General features: G+C 64.6%; 3 protein-coding genes across 3 annotated transcripts; all 3 read left to right on the top strand.

Annotated features, from left to right (window-relative positions):
* The first annotated feature begins 11 nt into the window (after nucleotides 1-11).
* Nucleotides 12-10,649, top strand: ANAPC2 (anaphase promoting complex subunit 2). Its single transcript, XM_042963446.1, has 13 exons — nucleotides 12-156; nucleotides 420-1,042; nucleotides 2,036-2,168; nucleotides 3,170-3,344; nucleotides 3,739-3,858; nucleotides 4,216-4,333; nucleotides 5,287-5,468; nucleotides 5,820-5,961; nucleotides 6,255-6,330; nucleotides 6,419-6,622; nucleotides 9,637-9,766; nucleotides 9,980-10,215; nucleotides 10,320-10,649. The coding sequence occupies exons 1-13, from the start codon at nucleotides 52-54 to the stop codon at nucleotides 10,530-10,532; spliced, it is 2,457 nt and encodes an 818-aa protein (XP_042819380.1). The 5' UTR covers nucleotides 12-51; the 3' UTR covers nucleotides 10,533-10,649.
* Nucleotides 10,650-12,653: 2,004 nt separating this feature from the next.
* TMEM210 (transmembrane protein 210) lies at nucleotides 12,654-13,726 on the top strand. Its single transcript, XM_042963448.1, has 4 exons — nucleotides 12,654-12,784; nucleotides 12,909-13,044; nucleotides 13,254-13,289; nucleotides 13,479-13,726. The coding sequence occupies exons 1-4, from the start codon at nucleotides 12,697-12,699 to the stop codon at nucleotides 13,678-13,680; spliced, it is 462 nt and encodes a 153-aa protein (XP_042819382.1). The 5' UTR covers nucleotides 12,654-12,696; the 3' UTR covers nucleotides 13,681-13,726.
* A 195-nt stretch (nucleotides 13,727-13,921) lies between these two features.
* Nucleotides 13,922-15,903, top strand: LRRC26 (leucine rich repeat containing 26). The gene is made up of 3 exons (XM_042963447.1): nucleotides 13,922-14,200; nucleotides 14,685-15,421; nucleotides 15,516-15,903. Exons 2-3 carry the CDS (start codon nucleotides 14,746-14,748, stop codon nucleotides 15,803-15,805), a joined length of 966 nt encoding a protein of 321 aa, XP_042819381.1. The 5' UTR covers nucleotides 13,922-14,200; nucleotides 14,685-14,745; the 3' UTR covers nucleotides 15,806-15,903.
* Nucleotides 15,904-15,920: the final 17 nt, after the last annotated feature.

The raw sequence follows: 15,920 nt of genomic DNA, 5'->3' as shown, positions 1-15,920 counted from the left end.
GCGTCATCGCCGCGCGCCTCGCCGCGAAGCCCTGGGAGCTGGTGGGCGCAGATGGCGACGGCGGTGCGAGACGGCGACCCCGGGCCGGCACAGGAGCTGTTGGTGGCCTGGAACACCGTGAGCACCGGGCTGGTGCCGCCGGCCGCGTTGGGACTGGTGAGGCCCCGGAAGAGGGCAGCGGGTCCGCGCGGGGTTCCGGGGACCCTGCGCGCTTTACTAGGACGTCCACCCTGGGGTTCGTTCCGCTGCCGAGGCGGCCCTTCCCTAGCGTCGGCCAAGCACCCGTGCGTCGTGGACGAGGGGTAGCGGAAGTCCCGCAGCTTCCCCTCCGCTCTGTCCCTTTCCCCGCTTCTCCCCGCGTGTCAGTGCCCTTCCCTCCGCTACTCTGTGTTCCCTTCTCACGGTTCCCTGCACTCCAGGCGTCCTCCCGGACCAGCGGTGCGGTGCCGCCAAAGGAGGAGGAGCTCCGGGCGGCGGTGGAGGTTTTGAGGGCCCACGGTCTGCATTCGGTCCTGGAGGAGTGGTTTGTAGAGGTGCTGCAGAACGACCTGCAGGCCAACATCTCCCTTGAGTTCTGGAATACTATCTCCCAGCGTGAGAACTGTGCAGACGAGCCCCAGTGCCTTCTGCTTCTCCTTGACGCTTTCGGCCTGTTGGAGAGCCGCCTGGATCCCTACCTGCATAGTCTAGAGCTGCTGGAGAAATGGACTCGCCTGGGCTTGCTGATGGGCGCAGGCGCTCAGGGGCTGCGGGAAAAAGTCCACACCACCTTGCGGGGCGTCCTGTTCTTTTCCACTCCCAGAACCTTTCAGGAGATGATTCAGCGCCTCTATGGGCGCTTTTTGAGAGTCTACATGCAGAGTAAGAGGAAGGGGGAAGGGGGCACAGACCCAGAACTAGAGGGGGAATTGGACAGCAGGTATGCCCGTCGCCGGTACTACCGGCTTCTGCAGAGCCCGTTGTGCGCGGGATGCGGCAGTGACAAGCAGCAGTGCTGGTGCCGCCAGGCCCTGGAGCAGTTTCACCAGCTCAGCCAGGTCCTGTGAGTACTCACGCCTGTGTGGCCACGCCTCTGTTCTTGCCTCTGGCTGGCTTTCCTGGGTCCAGCTGGCTGGGTGGGGTGGGGGGTGGGGTCTCTGCCGGATAGTCCTGGGTGTGGCCAGGGGCGGGTCCCCAGGATCCCCGTGCTGTGAGTTTATACGTTTTGTCTTGGACACAGGTGTGTGTCTGCCACTCACACTAGCCCTGGGTTTCCACTCTTTGCTTACTCTGAGACCCTAGGGATTGCAAATTTTCTGGGCCACGTAGAATTCTGCTGTGCCTTCTGTAGGCTCCCCGGGGAAGGGATGGTGTTCATCCTCTCTTGTAATTGCAAAAGGTGGGCTTGCTTTTTTTATTCTTTCCAGACAAGTTGGGGATTAGGCTAACACGCTGGGCAAGCAGATTGCTTTTCCAGCCTTTTAAAGAGGAAAGGATTTTGCTGTCGCCGTTAAAGCTGGGTTCTGAGCTGTGAGCCTTTAATCCTTTGTGGTTGCTGGTAATGATCTTGTCACGTTGAGTGAAGCGGCAGCAGCACAGCTGTTGGGAAGGGGGAGGGGCTTCTAGCTGGACTGAGGGAGGGGCCCTGTTGCTGGCGAGGGTCAGGGAGGCCCTGGATGGCTTTTGCTGGTTCATCCCAGATGCAGGGTGCCCAGAAATGTTCCCTCTCGTTTTCTCGAGTTCATTTGCCGTCGCTGACCAGGGTCTGCACCCAACGGCATAACTGGTGGCGTCTATGCTCACGTGGTCAGGACGGTGATATATTTAGCTGTTGCTTCAGAGCCACGTTTCAGGAGATGCGGTTTTAGCCCTGAGAGCCACACCCACTCCTCACATGGGCAAGGCCAGGGTCTCAGCCTGGGCAGAGAGGCCGGCTGGGGAGGGCAGGGCTCTGTCCTCCCCAGCAGCTTTTCCTTGAAACCTTCGGTACAGAGGGCGCTGGGTGTGAGGGGGAGCAGGGTACTCCGTGTGCTCCACGAGCAGGGCTGTCCTCCAGACACAGGCTGAGTCTGTTGGAGCGGGTCAGTGCGGAGGCTGTGACCACCACCCTGCACCAGGTGACCAGGGAGAGAATGGAGGACCGCTGTCGGGGCGAGTACGAGCGCTCCTTCCTGCGAGAGTTCCACAAGGTAAGGACAGCCTCTCGGGCCCCGTTCCCTGGGGGCTGTAGAACAGGTTTCTGGCCAGCCTGACACCCTAGTGGTCTTAGAAGCAGCCACAGTATGGGGACTTGGACGGGCTAGGACCTGGCCGGTGGATGAAGCTGTCTTGGTGCTGGGTGGAAGCTGGCCCTTCCCGGCCTGCCCTTGTGACAGCAAGAAAGAGCCCGTGACCTGCTCGGCAAGGTCTGTGAGAAATCACTTGGCTGGAGGCGGTGCCAAGATCTGGGGTGTCCCGCTGAGGGACCTCAGGGCGCCCGTGCTGTTGGGGCGTGGTCTGGGGCTCTGCCCTGGGGCTCTGCCCCGGTCTCCCTAGAGCCGGGGAGGTGCTGGCCCAACCGCAGGGGACCGTCCAGCCTGCCCCTACTTCCCGCATGTCATTCTCCGCCACTTCCTGGCGTCTGCGTCCCAGGACGCAGATTAGCTGTGGTGGGGGTGCAAGTGTCTGTACAGCAGCGGTCTGGAGTGGGTGTGAGCCCAGAGGCCTGGCCGGGGCACCTGCGTTGCCCCCAGGTGGCAGAGTATCAGGCTGTTGTCATCAGGGGCTGCGTAGTTTGCGGGGGGACGTGTGCATCCTAGGCTCTGTGCGGCTGTTTTGCCTATAAGTTTACGCGTGTGTGCTCAGAAGGGCCCTTACGTTGTCCCAGCGTGGTGGGACTAGTCAGGTACGTGGCCCCCAGGGTGTGTCTGTCCGCCGGGTCAGAGGTGAGCGTTCTCTCCGTGCTCTGCATCAGGGCCGCTGTTGCTAGAGATAAGCCTGGGCTCTGGTGCTCATCGGGTGTGGGGACACCTCGATGGGAGGCCTGGGAGGCCCACTTTGGACCCATTATCCTGCTGCTTTCAATGTGCTCCTAGTGTCCAGGAGCCTTAGAGGCTCCCCAAGACTGGCTGCAGTGCCGGTAGCCTCTGCTCCATGTCGGGCTGGGGTTCATTCAGCTCCTCACCTCCCTACACCTGTGCTCTCCCGCCAGTGGATCGAGAGGGTGGTCGGCTGGCTCGGCAAGGTATTCCTGCAGGATGGCCCCGCCAGGCCCGCGTCCCCGGAGGCTGGCAACACACTGCGCCGGTGGCGCTGCCACGTGCAGAGGTTTTTCTACCGTATCTATGCCGGCCTACGCATCGAGGAGCTCTTCAGCATCATCCGAGGTCGGCCCCCTGCCCGCTGAAGCGGCCACCTTCCCCGTGCCTTCGCCATTCAGATCCTGCAGGCGGTCAGGGGCGCTTAGGACAGACAGTGGTGTCCCAGGCAGAGCTGGGCCCGCCAGTGTGGCCCCCAGACGGTGCTTCTGGGCGTCCACCCCCATCCTCTCGGCGGCCTCGTGCTCCTGCTCTGTCCTTGGGCACTCGGGGGCGGGGCGGGGGCTGGAGGGCACGTGACCGCCCAGGGATGGCCTGAAGCACCTAGCGGTGTTTCTCATCGCTACTGAGTGGAGGCGCCACCGCTCGCCCTCTGGGCCCTGCCGACCTTGTGTCCTTTCTTGCACGCGCAGCACGTGCGTGCTTGCACGTGTGTGTGCAAGGGTCCACACTCTTCCTACAGACTTCCCAGACTCCCGGCCAGCCATCGAGGACCTCAAATACTGCCTGGAAAGGACTGACCAGAGGCAGCAGCTGCTCCTGTCTCTCAAGGCTGCCCTGGAGACGCGGCTCCTCCATCCAGGTGCCTGAGCTGCTGCCCGAGAGGCCAGTCTCCTCTGCCGAGGGGCCTGTGTAGGGTGTGGGTCTGTAGGGCGGTCCTTAGGAGCTGCGCCTCATCCTCCCTTGAAGAGAGTCCTGGGAAGTGATGGGTGTGGCCTGGGGCAGACCGCCCAGTGAGGGGAGGGCTCGGACCTTGGAAAGTTCCAGGGAAAGCACATGAGAGTTAGGGGAGAAGGGGGACAGCGTCCTGTGGGTCACAGTGGTATCCTGGGGAGTGAGGTCACAGTGGTGGCCGAAAAACCCACCTGGCCAGGGCGCTGCCGCTCATGGGACAACTCCTGGGTGCTGCTGGGACTACTGTCCTTTCTCCTGGCCGTAGGGGTCAACACGTGCGACATCATCACCCTGTATATATCCGCCATCAAGGCACTGCGTGTGCTCGACCCTTCCATGGTCATCCTGGAGGTGGCTTGTGAGCCCATTCGCCGCTACCTGAGGTGAGCCCCGTGGCCAAGCTCCAGGCTGCTGCTCGGACCTGGGGTCCTTGTCTCCTGGCTCCATTTGTGCAGCCAAGTTCCCCGTGGGTCCTTGTGGCCCCCGAAACACCAGGAACACTCTGTCCCTCCTGTTGGGCCACATGACCTGGCCACGGCCCGGGCTTCTTCGCCTTGTGGGTGCCACCACGTCCATGGGGAGACACTGGGGACCCCACTCTGCAACCCTGCTCTCTGTTCCCATCCCCTTTTCCTAGTCCATAGAGGCCCTGACTCAGCTTTAGCTTGCTGACCAAGACCCAGGCTGAGGCCGGGGTGGGTGGGGGGACCCCTGTGCCTGAGCGGCAGTGACTCCCAGGCTGTCAGAGGACGTGTTTGAGCAGGTGCTGGGGCACCGCTGTCTGGAGACCCCTCGGGACAGTAGAGGCTCAGGGCTGGGGCTGGGAGGCATCTGGTGCTTCCCTGACTCACGTCTGCTGCCTCTTGGTTGGGAAGGCCCTGGCCTAGATCCCGTATTATTTTAGTTCTCGGTGTTCCCGAAAACGGTGGGGTTTATCTTTTTTTTAATTTTTTTTTTAACGTTTATTTTATTTTTGAGACAGAGAGAGACAGAGCATGAACGGGGGAGGGTCAGAGAGACAGGGAGACACAGAATCGGAAGCAGGCTCCAGGCTCTGAGCCATCAGCCCAGAGCCCGACGCGGGCCTCGAACTCACGGACCGTGAGATCGTGACCTGAGCTGAAGTCGGACGCTTAACCGACTGAGCCACCCAGGCGCCCTGGTGGGGTTTATCTTAATTATTATGATTAGTATTACTGTTTTCTGAGAGAAAGTTTGATGGACCCATCTTAAGCACGTGGCCAACGGGTGCTGGCTGCCGGGGTGAGGTGGGGTGCCGTGGTGTGGGCAAACGGAGAGAGGTACCGTGAAGGCCAGCGGTACTCACATCTGGCAGGACGCGGGAGGACACGGTGCGGCAGATTGTAGCTGGGCTGACGGGGGACTCGGATGGGACGGGGGACTTGGCTGTCGAGCTGTCCAAGACAGACCCGGCGAGCCTGGAGACTGGTCAGGACAGCGAGGATGACTCTGGCGAGCCCGAGGACTGGGTCCCTGACCCTGTGGATGCCGATCCAGGTCAGTGCCACCAGCCCCACCTGGCTCTGGATTGTGCGTGACGCTCCGGCAAGGCAGGCGTCTGATTCCACAGGTGCCCGAAAGCTTGAGGGGATCAGTTGTCGGCACCCACCCCGACCCGCTTCTGCACGGGGCTCTGGCTGGCTCGAGTGGGCCCACGGTGGCCTGTGTCTCCGTCCGGCTTGCTAGAAGAGCCGATTCCCAGGCGGCCTGTGCCCTACCCACCCCACCCCCAGCCTGGGATCTGGGCCTGGGCCTCACGGGTGTGGCAGGGTGGGGCCTGCGTGGGCACAGATGGTGCTTCCTCGGTCCCCGCGAGATGCCATGGGTGCCGGTCCCCGTGCTGTGCAGGGAAGTCCAGCTCCAAGCGGCGCTCCTCGGACATCATCAGCCTGCTGGTCAGCATCTACGGCAGCAAGGACCTGTTCATCAACGAGTACCGCTCGCTGCTGGCCGACCGCCTCCTCCACCAGTTCAGCTTTAGTCCTGAGCGGTGAGGCCCGCAAGGCGCCATGGGGCTGCCGGGGGCGCCGCTGCCTGCTCCCCGGCGGGGAGGTGCACCCGTGCTCGGCCGTCACCCTGGAGGGGCCTGGGGGGAGGCCCAGGGGCTCGGGGAACCAGATCCCCGGGACGCCCTGGGCCTCAGCCGGGACGGGGTCCAGGGGCTCGGTGGCTGGAGCCGCACTTCGCGCCACTCCCCCCGGGTGTCCCCGCGCTGGGTGGCGGAGGGTGCCCGCTCCGCCACGGGCGCTGCTTGGGGTGCCGCTCAGAGACACGTTCTTCCAGGGAGATCCGCAACGTGGAGCTGCTGAAGCTGCGCTTTGGCGAGGCTCCCATGCACTTCTGCGAGGTCATGCTGAAGGTGGGCACGCGGGGCTCCTGCCCACCTGGCCCGGCCCCACCCTGAGCCCGGCCCCGGGGCCTCCGCGAGACCCCGTTCCTCCCCGCAGGACATGGCGGACTCCCGTCGCATCAATGCCAACATCCGTGAGGAGGACGAGAAGCGGCCCGTAGAGGAGCAGCCGCCTTTCGGGGTCTATGCCGTCATCCTGTCCGGCGAGTTTTGGCCTCCCTTCAAGGACGAGAAGCTGGAGGTCCCCGAGGACATCAGGGAGGCCCTAGAGGTCTACTGCAAGAAGTACGAGAAGCTGAAGGTACGGGCCACACCTCCCTCTGGTGGCAGGTGGGGGCTGCATCCCGACCTGGCGACCCTTCCGAGCAGGCTGTGCAACGGGACCTGGGTGCGACCCACCTGCGCGGCTCTCTGCCGACACCCCTCCCGTGCCTCTGCGTCGGGGCAGGAGGGCGCAGCCCCCGTTCTGCTCCCCTCGTCCCTTAGGAGCCTCTGCACGTGTGCGTGCACACCCACACTGGGGGAGGGGCCGGGCCGCTTCTGCCCTCTCCCCCATCGGGTGGCCCCACCTTCCCGGGCTTCCTCTTCCACCGTCTGCTCTCTGACATCTCGGAACTGGGGGCTGGGGCACCGGGCTTGCCCCAGAGAGAGTCAGGGGGCTGTGTGTGCCCCATGGGCGTCTGCCTCCAAGAAGTCTCCAGATTGCTCACGAAGCATTTGACTTCCAGGACTCGGCCCCGGCCTTGCCACTGCCCGGCTTGCTTCCCTAGAAGCTGCTTTCCCAGAGGATGGCTCAGCCATGCCTTTCTGCTCAGGCCTAACGCACCTGATGTGACGGCCATGCCTCAGCGTGCTTTGTCCTGACTCCAGCTGGATACTAGAGTGGCAGGAGCAGGCCCCGGGGCTACGCTGGAGGTCGGCCCTGTGGCCACAGTGTCTCTGCCTCACGCCAGAGCTCTTGGCCTGAGGATCGTGTTGGGCACGTGGGTGGCCACACAGCCCACAGAGTATCCTTGCTTGTGTTTTCTGTTGGTGGCCTTGCATCTTTCCCGCTGCAGGCTACGGTGGTGGCTGTACGGTCGTGGGCTTGGAGCTGGAGGGCCTGTCTGTGGCTCTACTGCTTGTGACCTGGGCAAACTGCGGGTTCTGCTTCCGTTTTCCCCCTACAAGGTGGGGTTCTCTGTTGCCGCCTCCTTTGGAGCTGAGGGGGTGAGGGGGTTACTGAAGACTCCCTTGTGTTGGTCAGCAACAAAGTGCCATGATCGGGGCTTAAAACAGTGCAGGTGTATCGTGTTAGTTCTGGCAGCTGGGAGTCCAGGATCGATCATAGGGCTGCACTCTGTCCAGAGGCTTGAGGGAGGGTTCCTCCTGCTGCTTCCGGCTTCTGGTGGCTCTAGGCATCACTTGACTTGTGGCCACATCAGCCCGACCTCCGCCTCTGTTGTCACACGGCATTCTCCCTGTGTCTCTTTGTGTCCACGTTTCTTACGAGGACACCAGTCATGTTGGATTAAAGGCCCACCCTATTCTAGAATGACCTCACTTGAACGAACTGACGTGTGGTAATCTGATGTCCAGATACAGTTACATTCTGAATTATCAGGGGTTAGGACTTAACATCCTTAACTGTGAGGGACACAGTTCGACCTATAACAGTCCACCCTGTGCCCCCCACCGCCCCAAATTCATGTGCTTCCCACATGCAGAACACATTCATCCGACATCCCCAGAAGTCTTAAGCCGTTCCAGCACCAAGTTTACATCACCCCACACCTCAAAGTTTGGTATCTGAGTAGCATCTGAATCGGGCAGGAGCGAGACCGAGCGCAGCTCATCGAGGGCAGTCCCTCTCCAGCTGCGAGCCTGGGAAGGCAGAGCGTGCCTGCGAGGTGTGGCACAGACCCCTCCGTTCTGAGAGGATGACTTCTCAAGGAAGGAGGGGGGTCACAGGCTCAAAGCAAGTCCAAAAGCCAGTGGAGGCACTGCTCTGGGTTCAAGGCTGTCTTCTGTCTGCCCACCCTGCCAGGCCCGCTGTACTGCAGTTCTCCCCGCTGAGCCCTCCTCAGCTGGCCGTCTCTCCGTTTTAGTCCGGGTCGCCATAAAATTCTCAGGAGCCTCGTCCTCCCTGCAGCTCCCAATCGTCCAGGCCTTTGGCCGTGGGCCCTCACAGACACCCTTCCTGGACCGCCCAGTCTGTCCTGGCTCTTCTGAGGACGCAGGTCGGCTCCCACGTCAGAGCTCGGGTCTCTGGTGCCCGCTCGGCTCTGTCTCTAGAGCACACAGAGAAGAGCAGCACCCCTGCCTTCGCGCTGGCTCCCCTCCCCCCCCCCCACCGCCTCACCCCTGCTGCCGCTGCGAGGCCATCCCTCCCACGTTTGCGGGGTCTCCTCGGCTCAGTGTTGGTTCATCGTGCTGGGGTGTGCTTTCTGCCCAGCAGGGTCGTGCTCAGACAGGAGTCTGCCACCACATAGCAGGGCCACACTGTCTCCAGTTTGCCGTGGCCTCTTCCTCCTCGTGACACGTCTCGTGGCTTTCCTGGCCGTGTCCCTGCCGACGGTCTCTCCGGGGCAATTCGGGCTTTCAGGCTCTTAGAGGCATGCAGCCCACACCTCTTCCAGCCTCTGCCCGTCACCCAGCTCCGTGGACTCACACTTCTGGGAATTTGTTACAGCAGCACCCCCTTCCCGGGACCAAAATGTGTCACTTTCTCGTGGCTGCCATAACAAAGTGCCGTGACGCGGGTGCTTGCAACAACGGAGATCTTTTTCTCCACTCTGGAGGCCAGAGCAGGGGTCAGGGCGTCAGCAGGGCTGTGCGCCTCCGAAGGCCGTGGGAGAGGGTCCCTCCGCCTCCCCAGCATCTGGTGTTGCAGGCCACCCTCGGTGTTTCTCGGCTTGTGGCTGCATTCCCTGCCGTCTCTGCCTGTCGTCACACTGTCTTCCCTCTCGCAAGGGCGCTGACCGAGCTACATCAGGGCTCGCTGTACTTCGGATGACCTTGTCTTAACTAGGCCCGTCTGCAGCGGCCTCGTCTCCAACCCAGGGCACGTTCTGAGGTCCTGGGGGTTACGACGTTGGACGTCTTTCAGACACCGTTAACTCACCGGCAGCCCTCATTGTTCAGTCCTATCAGATCGTGGTAGTGGAGGGCGTGGGACGCGGAGCCCTGTCTTCTATCCACCCTGCTGCCCACTGCCGGGGGGGGCGGGGGGCGGTGAGGGAGCTCTTCTGTCACCCGGTGCCAGGTGGCGGAGTCTCACTCGGCTGGGCTCAGCCGGGCCCCCGGGCTGCTCGTGCTGACTGCGGCCCTCCCCAGGCCATGCGGACCCTCAGCTGGAAGCACACCCTGGGCCTGGTGACCATGGACGTGGAGCTGGCCGATCGTACCTTGTCTGTGGCAGTGACTCCCGTGCAGGCGGTGGTCTTGCTCTACTTCCAGGACCAAGGTGAACCCACTGGCCCCTGGCTGGCCTGCCCCAGCCTTGCCTCCTGGGGGGGACCAGTGCCAGGCACTGCTCCGTGTGGCCGGGGGGTGGGGGGGGGGGGGGGGGGTGGGGGGTGGAGGTTGGGGGCGGGACTCGGCCTCCTGGGGCTGCCCCCTGGGAAGGTGAGCGGGCCGACGAGGCCCAGTGGCTAGTGTTCCCGGCCGCTCCGTGCAGCCAGCTGGACCCTGGAGGAGCTGAGCAAGGTGGTGAAGATGCCCGTGGCCCTGCTGCGGCGGCGCATGTCCGTGTGGCTGCAGCAGGGAGTGCTGCGGGAGGAGCCTGCCGGGACCTTCTCTGTGGTGGAGGAGGAGCGGCCCCAGGACCGGGACAGCATGGTGCTCCTCGACAGCGACGACGAGAGCGACTCCGGCATGGCCTCCCAGGCCGACCAGAAGGAGGAGGAGCTGCTGGTGCGGCCGGGGGCGGGGGCGGGGGCGGGGGCCTGGCTCGGCCTCTGGTGCGGTGGCCGCGCGGGGGGGTGGCCTGACGGCCGGCCTGGCCTCCGTGTCCCCAGCTTTTCTGGACGTACATCCAGGCCATGCTGACCAACCTGGAGAGCCTGTCGCTGGAGCGAATCTACAGCATGCTGCGCATGTTCGTGGTCACCGGCCCCGCGCTGGCCGAGATCGACCTGCAGGAGCTCCAGGGCTTCCTGCAGAAGAAGGTGAGGGACCAGCAGCTGGTCTACTCAGCCGGCGTCTACCGCCTGCCCAAGAGCTGCAGCTGACGCGCCCACTGCGCCCTTCCCGCGACGTCCCCACGGAGGGAGGGTGGCCGGGCGGGTGCCCCCCCGTGCCCCTGCCCGGCCCCCGGAGTGCGGAGTAAAGCAAATGGTTCTCTATCCTTTCCCTGTCCTGGTGGCTTTGTGGGCCCATCGCGGGCGTGTGGTCCGGGTTTGCCCTTCACAGCGGCCTCTCCAGCTCAGCCCAGCGGGGCCTGGCTCCCTGGGAGCAGGTGCGGGGAAACACACGAGTGTCCGGGCCCAGCCCTGCCTGCACACCTGTCACCGGGCTCCAGACCCACGGTCCTGGCACGTGGACGTCCCTGGAGCACACGAGGGGTCCTGGCACCGCCCCCAGCCCCTGAGGTCCGGGAGGCAGGGAAGGGCGTTGGCTGGACGCAGGCTGGAGGTCTTCAGAAGCACTGGGCGCCACAGCCTGCGGTGCAGGAGGCTCCGTGCTGGCTGGTGGTGCCAGCCTCCTGGGCAACAAAGGCCCTTTGGAACGAGCCTCCGGCGTCCTGTTCCCGCCCACCCGGGGTACCTTCCCAGGCCTGGAGTCCTGCCTGTTGCCCCCAGACACCCTTGGGCAGCCCCCTCCGCCAGGCTGTCTTCTAGTGCCTGCCCCCACCTCTCCACTTTGACCTGTTCCCCTGGGGCCCTGGTATCAGTCCTTGACGGGACCCCCTCTCACTCCAGAGTGTCCTGTTGGCCACGGGTTTGGAGAACGAGCGGTAGGACTAGGCACGTAGCCTTAGCAGTCCCAGGATTCTGGCGAGCCAGTGTTTGCCTCACTCGGGCTCCACCCACCACCAAGGCTGCTGTGCTGTGGTCACTAGGAGAGGGGCTTCCCGCTCCTCTCTGAGTTCTGCTGGAGGCCCAGAGGCTCTAACACCCACCGTTCCCTCCAGGCGGAAGGTCACCTGGCATGGGGCTGAGTTTACTTCCGTCATCCTAACCCGGATGCAAACCGGCTAGACGGGTCTGGCGGGGCAGCGGGTCAGCTCCTGGGCACAGGCACACGTCCCTTTGGACTTGGGTTTGTTAACGAAATGTGAGAAAAACAAAAAAGCTGCATCTTGGGTCACAGCATCACACAACAGGCACAGAGGTGTCCCAGAAACTGCTGGCTGATCCCCAAGGAGGGTTCAACACTAGGAGGAGACACCTGTGTCAGAGGAGTCAGGGAGGCCCCCCAATGACAAGGAGTCAGCCAGGGCCCCTCTGCACCCTTGCCCCTGGTGCCCTGTGGGGTCATCCGTGGTGTGGGACAGCTCCCCCTGCTACCCGTGTGGTTTGCTGTCCTAGGTTCTTAGGGGAGGAGGGAGGAGGCCTCTGGACGGCGAGGCCAGGGAGGAGGCTGAGGTTAAGTCCCACGATGCCAGCCTGCAGCTCAGTCCCTCAGGCAGGAAGATGCAGAAGAAGAAGCCCTCAGAGCAGGGCAGGGGGGCTCTGATAAATGATACAGATTGGGAGCCTCAGATGCCACCTGTAGCCTTTTCTCAGCCAGAAGCGCCTAGCGGCTGTGGCTGTGGGAGGGCCTGTGGGCAGCGCCCCCACCTCCTGGGGGATTGGAGAGCCTGACGGTTCCTCCGGCCTCCGGCATTGCTGAGCTGGGGGCGGGATCCTCCCCGAGACCGCCAGTGCGAGGGAGGGCAGCGAGCACAGGCCCATGCCTTGCCCCTTCTTGGCCCCTGCTCCTGGCAGCCTTGGGGGAAGGATGGTGGCATAGGTCAGCTTGGGGCCCAGGCCTCACCTGGGCTGTCACAGTCCCTGAGAAACAGAGGCCTCCCGCTGTCTGCTGAGGGCCCCCCCCCCCCAGGGTTTCAGGTTTCCGGGTCATTGTCTCCACTATCCCAAGAGCCTAAGGGTGATCTCCACCCCCTTCCCTGTAATGCACCATCCCCTGAGGCTGGATCCAGTAGGGCACTGGGGAGCAGCTCCCAGGCCCCCAGCCACCCTACCTGCTTCACCCCGGGGGTTGCCTGCCCAGGGCTCCTCTGCTCCCACACAGAAGTTCAAGTGAAGCTCCGGCTGAAGCCCTGCCCACCCCCACACACCTCCCAGACCCCCGGTTCCCCCACCACCCCACCCTGCTCCACAGCCCTATTGTGAGGTCAGCGCCTTCCAATGGGTTCCGTCCAGAGGTGTGTGGTGGGGCTGGGGGCTGGACATGGCCCCCTGTCCCCAGCCTGACTCCTGCCTGGCTGGCGGCCCTCTCGGCCTGATATGTCTGTCCCTTTTGCTCATCCCTGCTGCAGGTGCCTCCTCCGGTCCCTGAACCCCGCCCCAGCCAGGGCCCCTCCTGGGGTGAGGGGCGGCCCCGGGGGCCCTCCACTGGCAGGTGACGAGGGCCCCTTGGCCACACGGGCCCTGTCTCTGCAGCTGGAACGTACTGTGAGTGCAGCCTCGGCCTCAGCCGCGAGGCCCTCATTGCCCTGCTGGTGGTGCTGGCGGGCGTTGGTGCCAGCTGCTTCTGTGCCCTCGTCATCGTGGCAATTGGTGCCATGCGAGCCAAGAGGTGTGTAGGCCCTGGGGCGGGCAGGGTGGGTGAGGGCCACGGGGCCTTGCTGGGAGAGGGGCCTCTGCCCCAGGTGAGATGTCAGCCAGAGCTGGGGAACGCTATTTCCCGGACTGGGCTGTGAAGAGGTGGGGTGCGGGAGGGGCACTTCTGGGCTCCTGGGGGCCAGCTCCCCTGCTCCAGGACTCACGCCTTCCTTTGTCCCCCAGACATGAACATGCCTCCCGCAGACACATGGACAGCAGGTGAGTAACCTCAGGGGAGGACCCCACGGGGGAGCTGTGCCCCTGCTCCTGCCCCACTGGGAGGTGTGGTCGCAGATGCATCAGGGGCACTGACCTGAGAGCCAGGCCTGCCCTGGGAGGGGGTCAAGTCCTCGCGAGCCTGTGCTGGTGACTGCCTGCAACGAGCCTGACCCAGCCCGTGTCGTGCAGGATGGTGGGGCACTTCGGGGTCCAGGAAGATCGCACGGATCTGCACACATTGCATGTGGAGTCCCACCTCACGGACCCTGACCTGGAGGTCTCCCTGATGCCTCCCCTGGAGGCTCACGGCCTCATAACCATCCCCATGGACCCGATGGCCCCAACTCTGACTCTAGAGGAGCCGTCCCCTCTCACCCCCCCACCTGAGTAGGGCTGCGGGCAGCCTAGGGTAAGAGAATTAAACGGTATTTAGTGCTTCTGCCCTGTCCTCTCTGCGGGCTCCTCCTAGAGCCGCTGTGCGGCTGCGTGAAGGGGTGGGGAGGGGTCTGTGTACACCTAGGTCATCTCCTTCATCTTGGATGGCGGGTGTGTGTGTGTGTGCGCGCGAGTGTGCGCTGCCTGCACAAGTGCCCGCTGTCTGCCCTTCAGGGCAGGAGCCACAGCCCTGGTGTTTCCATCTCCTCCTGCTATGGCCTCCGTCTGGCTCCTCCCGGCATCGTCCTGCTGCCTTGCCCCACGAAGTTGGCATGGCTCCTGGGCCCCTGCCCACCCCACCCCCACCCCGGAAAACCCCAGGACAGGAAGTGCAACTCTGGTGACTCCAGAGGGAGCAGCATTTGACTGGAGAACTTGGGCTGGTGCCTGTGCCCTACCCACACTGTCTCCTTGAGGTTCTAGGAGAATCCTCATAGGGCCAGGTAGGGCAGACGTGACGGTCTCCACTGCCTCAGGTATGCAGTCCCCACTCCACCCTACAGCCCATCCCCTGGGCTCAGGCTCCCATCATGTACTCCTGACCCCACCAAACATCCACTGTGGAGATGGGACCATCCCTATATGGGGGGCGCGGGGGGGGGCCCCACTGTGTGTGTGCTAGGGTCACTTTGCTGGGCAGGAGACAGGCAGGGACGAGTGAGCAGTGAGGCCCCTGGGTCCCATTCCATGCGTGGCATCCATGAGTTTGATGGGTGTGTGTGGGGGGTCATCCAGCGGCTTAGGCCTCAAGGGGGGCACAGGGTGGTGGATGCCCCGGGAGAGGAGAGGTGGGGCTTCTCACAGCCGCAGCTGGCACAGAGCCAAGAGGATCCCGGCTCCGGGACAGGTGGCTGGCAGTGCAGGGTGCTGGCTATCCGCCCAGCCCCCGCCCTGGGCGCGGGGACCAGCCGTGGAACAGGAACTGCCGGCACTCGGGCTGGAGAATTAATATTTGTGCAGGCGCGGCAAAGACGCCCTGGCTACGTGAACGCACGGGCAGCAGGCCTTGAGCTCTGCCCCCATGCGGAGCCTCTCCTCCCTCTCGCGGTGGCCGTCCCCGATGTTGCTGCTGCTGCTGCTGTCGCCGTGGTCAGTCTGGGCCCAGTTGTCGGCCGCGGCCACCTCCTCGGGAACCCCAGGCACCCCGGACTGTCCGGAGGCGTGCGCGTGCGCGCCGGGCGGCCAGGCCAACTGCTCGAGGCGCGCGCTGCCCGCCGTGCCTGCGGGCCTGAGCCGGCGCGTGCGCGCGCTGCTGCTGGACCATAACCGTGTGCGCGCGCTGCCGCCCGGCGCTTTCGTGGGCGCTGGCACGCTGCTGCGCCTGGACCTGCGCGAGAACGGGCTGCGCCGGGTGCACGCGCGGGCCTTCTGGAGCTTGGGCGCGCTGCAGCAGCTCGACCTCAGCGCCAACCAGTTGGAGGCGCTGGCGCCCGGCACCTTTTCGCCCTTGCGCGCGCTGCGTTCCCTCTCGCTGGCAGGCAATCGGCTGGCGCGCCTGGAGCCGGCGGCGCTGGGCGCGCTCCCGCTGCTGTACGCGCTCAGCCTGCAGGACAACGAGCTGCCTGCGCTCGCGCCGGGACTGCTGGCCGGCCTGCCCGCTCTCCGCGCACTGCGCCTGCGCGGCAACCCTTGGGTCTGCGGCTGCGCGCTGCGTCCGCTCTGCTCCTGGCTGCGGCGCCACCCGCGGCCGGCGCCAGGTGAGCCCTCCGGGTGGGGGTAGGCGGGCCGGGAGCCACGGCCACGGCCACGGTCCCCGCCGCCGCCACCTGACTGTGCACCTGTGTCCCGCAGAGGCCGAGACGCTGCTCTGCGTGTTGCCAGGGCGCCTGACGCTCAGACCCTTGACCGCCTTAACGGACGCCGCCTTCAGCCACTGCGCGCAGCGGCTCGCCCCCCGGGACCTGGCTGTGGTCTACGCGCTCGGGCCCGTCTCCTTTCTCGCCAGCCTGGCCGCCTGCCTGGCGCTGGGCTCCGTGCTCACCGCCTGCCGCACGCGCCGCTGCCGCCCCACCGCCCTCGGCCCGCTGAGGAGAGCGCTGGACCCTGGCCCCGGGAGCCCCGCGGCCGCTGCTCAGGACTGAGCGGGCCTTGGCCGTTCTCGAATCTTCCCCTGTCCCCTGCCCTTCTTCACTCCCCCCTGCAGGGGTCAACAAGCGACACAGACAGAAATTCCGTGACATTCCTTTAGACATCACC

Source organism: Panthera tigris, chromosome D4 (genome assembly GCF_018350195.1).
Source record: "Panthera tigris isolate Pti1 chromosome D4, P.tigris_Pti1_mat1.1, whole genome shotgun sequence".
NCBI lineage: Eukaryota > Metazoa > Chordata > Mammalia > Carnivora > Felidae > Panthera > Panthera tigris.
The sequence above is the reverse complement of the archived record's forward strand: the minus strand, read 5'-3'. Positions and strand labels throughout refer to the sequence as shown.

Bases quoted from the DNA above. Each gene is read 5' to 3' on its own strand.
- ANAPC2 (XM_042963446.1), top strand. From the start codon at position 52: ATGGCGACGGCGGTGCGAGACGGCGACCCCGGGCCGGCACAGGAGCTG. The intron at 5,469-5,819 runs GTCAGTGCCACC...CGTGCTGTGCAG, and splicing joins CCCTGTGGATGCCGATCCAG to GGAAGTCCAGCTCCAAGCGG. The intron at 5,962-6,254 runs GTGAGGCCCGCA...ACGTTCTTCCAG, and splicing joins TTCAGCTTTAGTCCTGAGCG to GGAGATCCGCAACGTGGAGC.
- TMEM210 (XM_042963448.1), top strand. From the start codon at position 12,697: ATGGCCCCCTGTCCCCAGCCTGACTCCTGCCTGGCTGGCGGCCCTCTC. The intron at 13,045-13,253 runs GTGTGTAGGCCC...TTTGTCCCCCAG, and splicing joins GGTGCCATGCGAGCCAAGAG to ACATGAACATGCCTCCCGCA. The intron at 13,290-13,478 runs GTGAGTAACCTC...CGTGTCGTGCAG, and splicing joins CGCAGACACATGGACAGCAG to GATGGTGGGGCACTTCGGGG.
- LRRC26 (XM_042963447.1), top strand. From the start codon at position 14,746: ATGCGGAGCCTCTCCTCCCTCTCGCGGTGGCCGTCCCCGATGTTGCTG. The intron at 15,422-15,515 runs GTGAGCCCTCCG...TGTGTCCCGCAG, and splicing joins CCACCCGCGGCCGGCGCCAG to AGGCCGAGACGCTGCTCTGC.